We start from the raw sequence: 14,479 nt of genomic DNA, 5'->3' as shown, positions 1-14,479 counted from the left end.
TTAATCTAATGGATTTTAATTACACTTTGAGTTGTTCCTGCTATGAAAGTTGTTTTTATTTTCTCTGCATTCTTTGTAATTCATGGCGTTGTCTCATTTAGGCATGTGGCACGTGCAATATCACATGGTCTTTCATTTTGCTCAAAGCGTTTCACAGTTTAATATTTTTTCTTCAGTCCGCCTCTGTCGATGGAGAAAAAATATGAAATTGTGAAATGCTGTGAAAATTTGTAGTGGCCTCTTACTAGTGTTTATGGCCAAAATCACACAGGCCTCTGGCCCACTGGGGTTTCCCCGGTAAGGCTTATGGGCGGAGGCCGGTGTGATTTTGTCCATAAACGCTAGTATGAGGCCACTACAAATTTTCCTGGGTAAGAATTTTTGACCGCTTTGCCTCTGTTCATCGATATTGCTTTTCTTTTTCTTTCTGAATCTGTGGTGTCTTCACCAGGATGCTTCCTTTTCACACCTTTTAAGTATTTTACTCATTTTTAGGGAATAAAGCACAATTACAAAATGAGGAGGCACGCTTGATACACATAAACAAAGCTGCATGCATGTAGCAACTGAATAAACAGCACTGTAAAGGCAGAGACATACCATTAACACCTCACTAGCTCACATTTTACTAAAGCACATTTCTGGGGGTTACTACCATAAATCAATAAAAACAATTTCCAGTTGCATTTCTGCTAGTAGAATCTGTTATAAACTGGTAGGAAACTCAATCTAATTGCATTTGCGATAATACTGATAGCTGGAATTGTGTGGGTTTTTACCTTATTATGGTGAAATGTGTTTCCCCTTCACTGATATAAAAAACAAATACATTTTCAGAATCTTCTCTGTATTCCTATCGTGTTGCATTCAGCTGGGGTGATTCCGCGTTCGACTGCCATTTCTTATAAACACCAAGGCAAATCGTGCATAAGCGAATTCGGTTTGTGTTATGCACGATATCGTTCCCCTATTTATAAATTGTGTGTGATTGAATTTGTGTAGTGTAAACACGTGTTATATGAGGACTGACTGTGTCATTTCAGCTGAAATGCCACTGATAATGCTGTGAAGAAAATCCATATCCCGCAATTCCCTACACAGATCATGGACACATGTATATAACCCCAATGACATTTCTTTGGTTTAGTTTCCCCACTTTTTTTTCACAAATTATTGATTCCTATCCACAAGTCTTTTTTAGCCTACCTAATTTATTGTGCACACCTACATTTCCCATAAGGTGCCTCCATAGCCAGGTGGGCAGGAGCAGCAGCAGTGCATAGCACACGCTTCTTGATTTGTTCGAACCTGTGACCACCAAATACGGAGGATGTGGAAAGGTCAGGGAATGATCACTGCATATCCCCGAAGCAATATGGCCTTAGTTGCTAATGCTCCTAAAAACCAAAAAAATAACAAATAAACATTGCCCATATTTCACTACACTACCTATGTTCAACTTTCTTGGGTTAAAACATGTGACTGTCGTAGGGCAGTGGAAAATTGCTGATACAACACTTTGAAACTCTTTATGTGCCTTGCAGCTGCTCATTCTGCTTGTTTGTGATCTCTGCTATTGCCTACACACTTTTAAATCTCTTCTGCTATGTATACATGTTATTCACACCTTTCATTATATTTAGAGGGGATGCCTGTATACTTCGGTAGGATAGTGTATACCGATCATCATTAAACAAACATTATAGTTACTGTGCGGTCTTTACAAATTTATTTATGAAATTTCATTGGAAAGTGGACATACCAGGTGGTTATAAAATAAGTTTCGATGTCCAGGAGACCCTAGTGTCAAAATGGTTAGAACTAGCGCTGTGAAAATTGGTGTGTATGTCATTTAGGGTATGGGGGAGCAATTTGTAGAAGAAAATAAATTTGTTCAAATTTCCACCACCCCTGGTGGAATTGAATTGGCACTGTAAAAGTGGCACTGCACATATGTAAAAGTTGTCATTTACTTCAAGACATACTGCTTAGGCAGGTCACATCCTGTTAGATAAAAGCAGAAAGGCCAATGGCACCATCAGTAACCATCATCACTCTTACAAAAAAGGAAAATGCCCTTTTAGTAAAACTGTTCTACCAGAATAATAGTACTGCTAATGCAGCACTATGTGAATATCGGAAACTTAAAGGTTTGCTAAAGGACATTTGACGTCAGTGGTGCTTTGAAAACTAATAAAGAAATTGAAGCGACCAGGGAGTTAGGTGTAATTCCAGGCAAGGGATGACCACGTATCAGAACAGAGGTAGTGGATGAAGTGGCAGTTGCAATGGTCAGAATGTGAAACACTACCAATCAGTAGTGCCAGAGGTATGTCAAGAGACTTGAACCTTCCTTGGTCTACTGTACGTAAAGTGCTTCGAATAATTTTACACTGGTTCCCGTACAAGATTCACCTAGTGCAAGAACTAAAATCTTGTGATCAGCAACAATGAATAGACTTTGCTCTACAATTTATGGCTCATGTGGAACTTGACAATACATGGGCTTGAATGATCTTGTGGTCTGATGAGGGACATTTCACTCTTCATGGGGCTGTAAATGCACAAAACTGCTGAATATGGGGAACTTCTTGTCCATCTGCTGTGCATGAGAGACCACTACAAAGTCCATATGTTACAGTATTGAAGGGTCTACACTTTGTGGCCCTGTAAGGTGTATGGTAACTAGTGCACGAAACTGTGCTTTTCTAAGAGGTCACATTATTCCTGCTCTGCAAGAAAGGCAATGCTTGGCGACTGGTGTTCATGCAAGATGGTGCCCCTCCCCACGATCAACAAGGGAAGGAACTGTTCCATTCAACATTCGGAAATGATTGCATCATTTCTAGAGATTCTGCAGTTCTGGCCAGCACTCAATCCCTGTGATTTCTGGCTATGAGGATACTTGAAAGACAGAGTTTACCGTGTTGGAATACAGATGCTTGTCGATTTGAAAGCAAGCATTAAACAGCATGTAGCCAACATCCCCAATGAGATGCTACGTGAAACTGTGTTGCATGCAGTCCTCCGTTTACAGAATGTCATCTCAAGTGAAGGAAAGCACATAGAACAATATCTGTAGATTTCCAAGTTCTGATATTAAAATCTAATCCTAAGTTAAATATTCCATTTCATGTTTACAGTGCCAGTTTTCCCCCTGGTGGTGGAAATTTGAACAAATTTTTTTCTTCTACAAATCGTTTCCCCATACCCTATATCCACTGATTTTCACAGCGCTATCTCTAACCATTTTACACTAAGGTCTTCCGAATAGGGAAACTTATTTTATAACCACTCAGTACTTTAAATTCTGTTTGAAACTTTCATTCTTTAAGGATAAATACCTGCTAAAATTCTAGCTTTATATACATTTGTACATAGATATGGTAGGAATGGAAAAAATAAATAAGAACCTTAAGTACTTATTGTAATTATTATTGTGTAAGGATTCTGCTGTGAACATAATATGATGTATAGAGCATTAAATAATGATTCATGAACTAATCATTAAATTCCATTTAGTAAACATAGTTAAGTCTACTGATTTAGTAGTCATGGTTAGGTCTACTTTCTGCAGCTTTCATAGCTATAGCTATAGAAAGTAGAAGCTTTTGCCCCGAACTTAACCATGTCTACTTGATTTACTACACCATCTTGCATCTCACTTATTGTGAATATATCTTCTCATTGGGCTGTTCAGGTGGTCATAGTGCCTACCTACCCACCAAGAAGACTAGTCAAGGTTGAAACCATGGTTTGGGTAGTGGCATTTTTTTAATAAATAACAGTATACTTCTCCATTGGAGAAATGTTTATTTAGAGTAGTGCAATACCAAGACAATGTGTGGGGCAATATGAAATTGATGCAGTAAGTAGCAAACCCAGTTTATTCAAAGCTGTATACAGAAAGAGGTTATGCCCAATACGTACAATTCCATTTAGTTTAATCTTTGAATTTACAGCCTATTTAACTTAAGCAGAAAATATTGCTATTTCTGAATGTTTATCAGAAATGATTAATTCGAATAATTTATTTTAATACAAATTTTTACTATATGAAAAAAAAATAATAATAATAAAAAGTATTATTTAGGACGAGGCCAGTATAGAGTCCCAGAAACGAACATTACAACAGGAAAAAGAGCAGCTAAATCTTGAACGAGAAAAGATACGACAGCAGAGTTTATGGGTAAATCAGGAAAGAGAAGCTTTAGAAAGGGATCAGCGGCATTTCTTAGAAGAAAAAGAGAAGTTACATGAGCTTGGTCTTCAGATGAAAAGAAGATCAGAAGAAGTTGAAGAGATGTGTATGGTAAGTAAAGATGCTATTACTCAGCTTTGTGAAATACCCTTTCAGTAATCTCTCCCACCTTAAAAGTTGCATAAACTCATTCCATTGAAGTGGAGTATTTTATTCATTGTTTCACTTTGCATTAATTATCTTTTTTCCTCTTATTTATATCTTAATAATACACCTATAGAGAATAGCAGTGCACATTATATTTTTTCTTGTCATATTTTTATACCAACAATCTACAATGGAAGTAAATTGACATGGATATGGCTTGTTAGTAAGCAACTAAGATATTTTTATATTCATATTATCCAATAATAGATGTTTACAAGTCTTTATAATCTCATGGTTAATTATTTGCTGTTATATCACTCATGCTCAAAGATTTTGATGTAGCAGTATGGATGGTCATTAAACTATTACTTTGTTACTGGTGGCCCATTATTACATCACCAATGTGTTTTTTTTTTAATAAAAGAACTTTGATTTTTCTGATAATTCTGAAAATCGTACTAACCAAATAGGTAAAAATTAAAAAAAATATATTAAAATTAAAAATTCTGAGCAATTGAAGCAAAAGAAAAAGCTATGGAAAATGTGTATAATTGTAGAGGTTAGTGCACAGCATCGGTTTTGTACATAGAAGCAACAATTACATAAAGCAATATCATTATATGTCTCATATTGTGAAATTCTTCACAAGCTACTTACTCTTGAACTTTGAATGAATAATGCTTCCCAAGTAGAGATTGATTGATTTTGATTTTATTGGCGCAAAAACGACTAAAGTTATACTGCGCCACCCCCCCCCAAGTAGAGAAGGCTGTCGTTACTTATTCTCATTTGAGTACCACCATCCAGATGGCACTGTATTCATTTATTTATTTGAAGTGCAAGAGAAGGCATCATTATGAAGGGTTTTACAATATGAGATGCCATATAATGCTGCCATTCTTTTTTCAAACTTTGCTTTTATATGATATGTACCAAACTGATGGTATTCACTATACAGGCTGCAAGTTTGTCGCACTGGTAGTGACCAGTGCGACAAACTTGCAGGAGGTGTAGGGGGCACAAAGATGAATCGAAATCACATGCATTGCAGGGTCTGAAATGCCTTCGTCATGCGGTAGAGGACGTTGAACGGGAGGTCGTATGAACAGCGATCCCGCCAGAAGTCAGCATTTGCAAACCGTTTCTGTTGAAGAAACCAAGTAGCAAAAGTCCTTCGGAGTGGATAATCCGCAGGCTCCAATGATTGGACGCGTTGCAGATGGTATGAGCTCATTTGGTTTGTTGACAGTATCCTCCATACAGTGGATTGGGAAATACCCAATCGTTGGCCTATACTCGGATTGCCTTCTGCAAGACGTAGGACATTCTCCTCATTGTCTGGCATCCTCGTCGTTCGCTCTCGATTCATGGTACCTCTCGTGAAACAACCAGTCTCACGTAACCTTCTGTGCACACGTGCGAAAATCGTAAGATGAGGAGCACGCCTGTGTGGGAAACGTTCCTGGTACAAGCGCAAATGGCGCGCCCGTTACAGTCCGCAGCTCCATACTCAAGGTGCATGTTGGCCAGTTTAATGTTTGAATACTCGTCCATCCTGCTGCCTCGGGAACTGGTTCGCAAATGCTGACTTCCAGTGGGATCGCTGTTCACGTGACCTCCCGTTCAACGTCCTCTACCGCATGACGAAGGCATTTTGGACCCTGCAATGCTATGTGATTCCGATTCGTCTTTGTGCCCTCTACACCTCCTGCAAGTTTGTCGCACTGGTAGTGAATCACCCTGTATACTTTTTCCATAGCTTAAATGCTTTTGCTCATAAATCACTCAATTTTGGCCTCTCTCATATTGTGCAATCAAATCACAACTGGATTTATCAGCACATGCACCTAACTGCTGATGAGGTGATGGGCAACAATCCATGAATTGGTGCCATTGGGTAGTAGCACTGAGAATAAGTAACAAGACTTCTTTACTTGGAAATATTATTTATTCAAAGTGCAATGGGTTGGCAACTCTTAGAATTTCCAAAGAATTTCCAAAATTCTTAGAAATCCCGAAATAAATTTATGGTTCAGTGAATACAAGACAATCTGTAAATAGGGTAATGCGACAAGCGGAATGCCAATGCAGTATTATATAGCTCCCGTCCCAGAGAACAAGGTCACAAACCAGCCGTTAATCTGATGCAGGTGGTTATAAAGCTAAGTTGCCCTTTTCATTTTTGTTTATTCCAAGAATTCGTTTTTTCCGACTACCCTTGCAATTAAGAATGTTTGCATAGTTACCCAAATTTGTTTCATATATCCGTGTAGCATGCTCGTTATAACAGTGAGCGAATTTATGGGAATACACATAAATTAAAATCATTATGGCTTTTTGCTCGTTACTGCCGTGATCTCATTATTTCCATACTCGTCATAACCAAGTTCGACTGTATATAGTAAAAAGTAATTTAAGGCTAGAGCCACGGTTACAAAAGAAGTTAACTTACATACAAGTTAGTGCAATAGCATCATTTCTGTACAAAGCCAACTGCTTGGGTGGTTGCGAATTGGCATCATTTGAGTATATGTCTCATATTGTGGGTGCCTTCAGGAGTTGCCATGATGTTGCACTGCCTCGAATAAATGATGTTTCACCATAGGATAAGTAACAATAGTCTTCTCCTATGGTGAAGCAGTACTTGTTCGAGTTAGTGCAGTGTCGTGGTGGCTCGTGAAGGTGTTCGCAATGTGAGATGTACTTGAATGGTGCCAATTTGTAGCTACTTAGGTGGTGGATTACGTACAGAAATGATGCTATTGCACGAACTTGTACGTAAGTATATAGCAACTTAGAACTAAATACAGTAGAAGCCCTCTTAACCTTAATCTACTTAACCTTTTCACCAGATTAACCTCTTCCCTCTTTAAAACATAATACAGTCAATCCTCGTATAGTACGATAGTTGTGTTCCTAGAAATCCTCGTGCAATATAAATAACAGGCCCTATGGAAAAAATAGGGTTAGGTGCCGACCACCCAAGATTGAACACACATTTGTAACCAAAACATTACCAAACACAATAAATAATCGTAATAAAATACGTATTTTATTACGTAATAAAATATTGCTAATGCTTTTGCTTCTATCTTAAGCAAACTTGTTTTTTTGTTTGATTTTCTATCCAAACAGATGACAGCCGTTCCATCTCTTCCAATTTTTTGTGTCTTGATCTAATGGATTTTAATTACACTTTGAGTTGTTCCTGCTATGAAAGTTGTTTTTATTTTCTCTGCATTCTTTCTAATTTTCGGTGTTGCCTCATTTAGGCCAGTAGCACGTGCAGTATCACATGGTCTTAATTTCGCTCAGTGTTTGAAAATTTCATATTTTTTCTCTATCAACAGAGGCGGACTGGCCATAAGCCTTACCGGGGAAACCTCGGTGGGCCGGAGGCCAGAAGAGGATAGAGGCCGATGTGATTTTGGCCATAAACGCTTGTATGAGACTGCTACAGATTTTCCTGGGTAAGAATTTTTGATCCAGTCCGCCTCTATTTATCGATATTGCTTTTCTTTTTCTCTCTGAATCTGTAGTGTCTTCACCAGGACGCTTGCTGTTCACACCTTTTAAGTATTTTACTCATTTTTAGGGAATAAAACACAACTACAAAATGAGGAGGCACGCTTGATACACATAAACAAAGCTGCTCGCATGTAGCAACTGAATAAACAACACCGTAAAGGTAGAGACACACTAACACCTCACTAGCTCACATTTTACTAAAGCCATAAAACAATAAAAACTATTCCCAGCTGCGTTTCTGCTAGTGGAATCTGTTATAAACTGGTAGTAAACTCGATATAAAAAACATAAATACATTTTCAGAATCTTCTCTTCATTGCTATCGTGTTGCGTTCAGTTGGGGTGATTCCGCATTTGGCTGCCATTTATTGTAAACACAAAGGCGAATCATGCATAAACGAATTCGGTTCGTGTTATATACGATATTATTGAACTCGTTGTTGAAGGGTTTTGCTATAAGATCTATAATGATGCTGTTTGATGGAAACTTTGCTCTTATACGCAAAACTGATGCTATGCACTAACCTGTACAATGTTAAAACTGACAATAGATGTAAAATCAATAGATGTTAAAATCCTAAAATAGCTGTTAAACAACTATCATATATAAAATAATTAAAATCAGGGAACTCTTTCAGTGTGACTTGTCTGAATAACTTGTAAAAGTTTTGGAAGCAAGATGTACTGCATGGGAACAAAAAAAAAGAGACCAATGTGAGTAGAGCATGGGGCATCAGCCAATGAACACAAACATGTTCATAGATGTACATGGCTTTAATATAAATATTGTGAAAAATTAGTCATGGATAGAGTTTGTTTGATACCTCTAAATAGGATCAGTTAACTCCTTTTTTCACCAAAGGTTGTTCTATGGTAACAGGACCTCAGCAGGACAGATACAAATGCCTCTATTCCCATTAAGTCCATGACTATTGCTGTGGATGTAAAGTGCCTCTGACCTTGTATTCAAGGTATACCAAGTTATATAAAGCATTATATTTCTCTCAAAAAGTAATGTTTTAGTTTGTAACTGTATTCGCAATAAAATACAATATTAAAAACATATCATGGAGAGTACAAGTTTTTTTTTTTCTTAGTGATGAATTTCATTAAACCATGTAATTGAATAGTCCTTAAAAGAGGTGAGTAGGTTAAGTGTTGCTTCTTTACTTAACTAGTGTATATATGCATACAAGGTGCATGCATATACCAAGTGGTATATATAGGGGGTGGACAAAATAATGGCAACACCTGTGATAAGAGATATAGGTATGCACTAATATGTTGGGCCACCCTTTGTTTTTAAAAGAGCTTGTATTCTGTGTGGAACAAGATTAAAATAAATCTTGAACTGTGTTAAGAAAAATATTGGACTATTCTCTGTGGATGAAAATTTCAAGCTCCTTGAGGTGGAGGAAATCTGCTTCTCACTCTCCTCTGCATTTATGCCTAGTGACTCAATAACATTTAAGTTTGGTTATTGTGCAGGCCATGGGAGGTGATTAGCCACAGTAGTTTCATACTCCTCAAACCAAGATTGGACAGATCTGGTTGAGTATATTGGAGAATTATCATCTTCTTGTGGAAAACAATGTTTGCACTATGAGATGAACCTAGTCTCAGAATATCAAGATGATCGGTGGCTGTAATTCGCACATTCAGGATAATGATGATGATGATGATAGGACCTAAAGAATACTGAGATACTGCTCCCCAAACCATTGTTGATACTTTTCCATGTTTGATGGTTGGCACAAGACACTCAGGATTATATACTTCCTTTGAAATTCACCAAACGTAAATTCTCCCTAAAGTGGGAAAAAGTATGAAATTCATCTGAAAATGTGACATGTTTATAACCATCAGGTGTCCAGATTTTGTGCTCCTTATACCATTGCATTCTCTTTCTAGCTTATGAGTAGCTTGGCAATAGCAGCTCTGTCACAAATTTCAGCTTTATGAAGTTTTTGTTGAATTCTTTTGCTGGAAACTGGATTGCTGAGACTGGTGATTGTGTATATCTTTTACCATCATCCATGTTGCTATGACAAGAGGAGTCAGGATTGCAGAAAATTCAGGAAGCACACTGCCTGAATAAGTCTGCAGTTTTTGAGGTGGTAGTTTCATGTTTTCGGGCTACAGTCCTTTTCAGTGTCTGGTGGTCTCTTTCAGTCCGATTTTCTGCCACAATTTGTCCTATCAGATTTTGTTTTTCCATATTTGATGAATGCAAATATCACCTTTGATAAAGTTGTTCTGGATACATTAAAAAAATCAGCAGTTTTAGTCACCAATACTCTTCCTAAATGTGTGCCGACAGTTTGACCTCTTTTAAATTCAGTCAGATTGGTCATTTTTTATGTACTGTTTTATATTGCCTCTAAAAAACATCAGCTTTTATTGTCTTTCCTCCACAATACTACCTTCAAGAAAAAAAAAATCATTACTGCATCATGTTCATAAATACATTAAACAGCCATTATTGCTACTTTCAATCTGGTGCTTCCATTATTTTGTTCACCCTTGTATATATCCATGCTTCTGAGTTTATGTGCATACCTAAAAATTTCTAGATTGTAACACAGAAAAAAAATGTTTTATGCCCTTTGACTCAGTCCCCTTGCTCAGTCTAGCCGAGTGGGTAAAGTACCTGCCCGGCAACCCAAAGGTCGCGGGTTCGATTCCCGCCTCGGGCTTGGATCAAAGTACTGCAAAAACCTTGGGAGGTGCAATATGGCCACAGAAGCCGATGCGCCAACAACTACCAAATCAAAAAAAAAAAAAAAAAAAATCAACCCTTGCTCAGTGATTCTGATATAAAAATGAAATATGCCTGCTGTTTCATTTATCTCCAAATTGTAATTAAATCATTTTATTTTGAGTTTAAAGTTTATTCTGTGAAATTATTACAAGGAGCTACATCTGCAAGTATGAAGGGTAGGGGATCAGAGCCATTTGTTTTCGATTATAAATTGTTACACAACAGAGGGTTGTATGAGTGAGTGTATTTGCTCGTCATGATGCAGTAACCAAAAATCACCATGCAAGTTTCCTGATAGCCTTTCATTTATGCTGGGACTCATTAAAAGTGCTGATTAACATATTAAATCTTGAAATTTATTCTTTCAAATCTGCCATCCTTGTGAAACATAAAAATCATAAAGAATACCAAATATGATCTTATTCTGTTTAAAATAATACTGAAGCAAGCTAGACAAGCAGGGTTGGTGCCAAATTTGCTGTCAAAGGTATACTATCACCATTTAGTGGCAGATGGTGATTGTGTATATCTGTTACCATCATCCATGTTGCTATGGCAAGAGGAGTCAGGAAACCCTTGGGAAGCACACTACCTGAATAAGAATTATGTAAAGATTAAAAAATATGAAGAAAAAAATTTGATTCAGTGCTGGGTACACCTACAGGAATTTTATTTTCTTTTTGTATAGTTTAAAAACAATAGTTATAAGAATAAGTACGATACTGTTAACAATGAACAAAGATAAAATAGTTAAATTTTGCCTTTTCCATTTATTAAGTCTGCTGCCCAAACAAGAGAGGAAGGAAAAGCAGCAATCCAGGCATCCAGACATATAGAAGAAGAACATAGGGTACAATCAAAGCAATTAATGACTCAACTTCAGACTCTAATGGCAAAAGAGAGACAGATACTGCAGGTGAGTAACATTGAACAGTAGTAGATAAAATATGTTCTTTGGCCTGTAACATTGTGTCATAAGCTTTAATAGATGATGGTTGTCGAGGCTGTGGCTAGATTTACTAACTTTTGGTTAAATCTTCTTTGTTTGAACTTTTTTTGGGTGTGTGATTTGTTATTCTTTGATTTCACAGTTATTTGTTATTAGTAATAATATGCTGCAATGGTTCAAGGTTATTTGTTATTAGTAATAATATGCTGCATTGGTTCAAGGTTATTTGTTATTATTAATAACAAATAACCTTGAACTAAGTAGTTCCTCCCCCATTTATGCAGCTTGCATAACCTTTGGGTACTTATTACGTAACAAATTTCTTGCAACACTAACTAAACAGGATAAATGAAACAAAACTAATTTTAATAGTAAAAATTAAATTGAATAAAATAAATGTAAATAAAACCAGTAAAATTGTATACACATATAAATTCAGAATATCTAAAGATAAAATGAACACAGATGTACACGTGAAAAACAATGCTAAACAAGCACTTTCAGAGCTTGTTTAGCACGGTAAAATAAATGGTTTTGTCTTACAAACAGTAGCTCACAAATAGCTGTAAAAGGTAGAAATGTAATGGAATGATACATCATACTTAAAAGTGGAAGGTTGGGGGAGGAAGAGGCAAAAAAAGAGAAGTCAGTTCTGCTCTGAGGACAAACAAGTAATTAATGCTTCAGAGATGCTGTGCCAGCAGCCATCATCATGTAAGATAATGGAGTTCATAATGTGATGTTTGGGGGCTGGAATTTGGGGGCTGGTCACTCACACACTAGCAGGGCTTTTGTGGATTTATTGGATGATTGTTTTCTACATCAGCATATTCGGGAGGCAACTAGAGGGAGTAATACTCTTGATTTGATTATCAGTAGTGATTCTTCATGCATTAAGAATCTGCAGATAAATGAACCACTAGGTGGCAGTGATCACAGTGTGCTGAAGTGGGATTTACTCAAAGAGGTAACTACCATTAGGGGTAAAGGGAAGGGTTATCGCTTCCGTAAAGGTGACTACGATGGACTGAGACAGTATTTAAATTCTATACAGTGGGACCAACTGATGATGTTACCAACAGCAAATTCAAAATGGGAAGCATTCAAAGAACTTATCTTGGAAGCTACTAGGCTTTACATACCAACTAAGAAATATTGTTCAAGGTTTAGGCCTAAATGGATGTCAGATGAATTAATGAGGCATATGGCAGAGAAGAAAAATGCATGGGATACTTACAAATTAACACACGACACAGAAGCCTATGATAGATACAAGTTGATATGCAACCAAGTTACAAAGGAGGTTAGGCAGGCGAAGGTAGATTACGAGAAATACTTGGCAAGGGATGCAAAGAAAAACAGCAAAGAGTTCTTTACTTATGTAAACTCTAGAAAGAAGGGGATGAATCAGATTGGTCCACTTGATATTGATGGGTCAACTGTTGATGATCCTGCTCAGGTAGCTAACAAACTAAATGAATATTTTGTATCGACATTCACACATGAGGAGTTATCCAGCGAGGGGAATTCCAGAGGTGTATTCAACTCTAGCAGTAAGCTATAGAATCTTGAAATAACTGGGAGTAAAGTGGAGGAGAAATTGTTGAAGATAAACACAAGAAAGGCACCCGGGGTGGATGGGATCTATCCAGTTATATTAAAGGAGGCAGCAAAAGAAGTAAGCAAACCATTAGCCATAATTATGAGAGCTTCCTTGGACTCAGGGGAGGTACCCATAGACTGGAAATGTGCAAATGTGACCCCAATTCACAAAGGAGGATCAAAGGCTGACACAAGTAATTATAGACCTGTGAGCTTAACTTCTGTTCCAGGAAAAGTAATGGAGGCACTGGTTAAAGAAGCACTGCAGGATCATTTAGACAAGACTTCAGTTATAGCTCGGACACAGCATGGTTTTGTTAAGGGGAAGTCTTGCCTGACCAATTTGATTGGATACTATGATGCAGCCACAAAAGAACTGTATGCAGGGAATAGCTTTGATATTATATACTTGGATCTTAGAAAGGCTTTTGATACTGTTGCACATGGAAGACTGCTACACAAATTGGAGCAGTGTGACATTGGAGGCAAATTGCTGCTATGGATAAAGGGGTGGTTGAGGGGGAGAAGACAGAGAGTGGTAATCAATGGGCACTGCTCATCGTGGACTAGTTATTAGTGGAGTCCCTCAGGGCTCAGTGTTGGGTCCATTATTGTTTTCTGTATTTATAAATGATATTGATGATGGTATATCAAGCTTTTGTAGGACATTAATATATAGATACTATAGGACATTAATATATAGATATTAATGATGGTATATCATTAATATCTATATATTAATGTCCAAGTTTGCAGACGATACAAAGGTTGGCAGGGTTGTGAAGGACACTACTGACACTATGCTGCTGCAACAGGATCTGGAAAGGTTGAGCAGATGGGCTGAGAGGTGGCAAATGAAGTTTAACATTGACAAATGTAAAGTACTACACATGGGAAACAGCAACCCCAGAGCAACGTATCAACTCTGTAGTACTACACTGACAGTGGTAGAGAATGAAAGGGACTTGGGGGTGGTTGTGCAGGCCGATATGAAGTTCTCTGAGCAGTGCAGATGGGCTGCAAGAGTAGCTCATGGAGTGTTGTCAATCATATACAGGAATTTTTCCAGCAGGGATAAGGAGGTGATTATTCCATTGTATAAGGCAAAGGTCTGGAGGCCTCATTTCAAGAAGGATGTAGAGCTGCTGGAACGAGTACAGAGAAGGGCAACAAGATTAGTGAATGGAACAAAGGGGGTGCTCTTACGAAGAAAGGCTTAAGTTTTGCAAATTACAGTGTCTGGAGACTAGGCACCAGCAAGGTGATCTGATAGAGGTGTATAAAGCCTTGA

The 14,479-nt window shown here is 37.5% G+C and overlaps 1 protein-coding gene across 1 annotated transcript in view; it reads left to right on the top strand.

Moving 5' to 3' along the window:
* The window catches only part of LOC150076786 (uncharacterized), an 82,151-nt gene that overhangs the window by 60,327 nt on the left and 7,345 nt on the right, over positions 1-14,479 (top strand). Inside the window, exons 14-15 of the mRNA XM_090386653.1 lie at positions 4,094-4,312; positions 11,416-11,553. Of these exons, the coding sequence (XP_090242779.1) occupies positions 4,094-4,312; positions 11,416-11,553 (357 nt within the window). The remainder of the gene's footprint in view (positions 1-4,093; positions 4,313-11,415; positions 11,554-14,479) is intronic.

Source organism: Mastigoproctus giganteus, chromosome 12 (genome assembly GCF_048544385.1).
Source record: "Mastigoproctus giganteus isolate SK-2022 chromosome 12, ASM4854438v1, whole genome shotgun sequence".
NCBI lineage: Eukaryota > Metazoa > Arthropoda > Arachnida > Uropygi > Thelyphonidae > Mastigoproctus > Mastigoproctus giganteus.
Note: the sequence above shows the minus strand (reverse complement) of the source record. Positions and strands in the feature narration are given on the sequence as shown.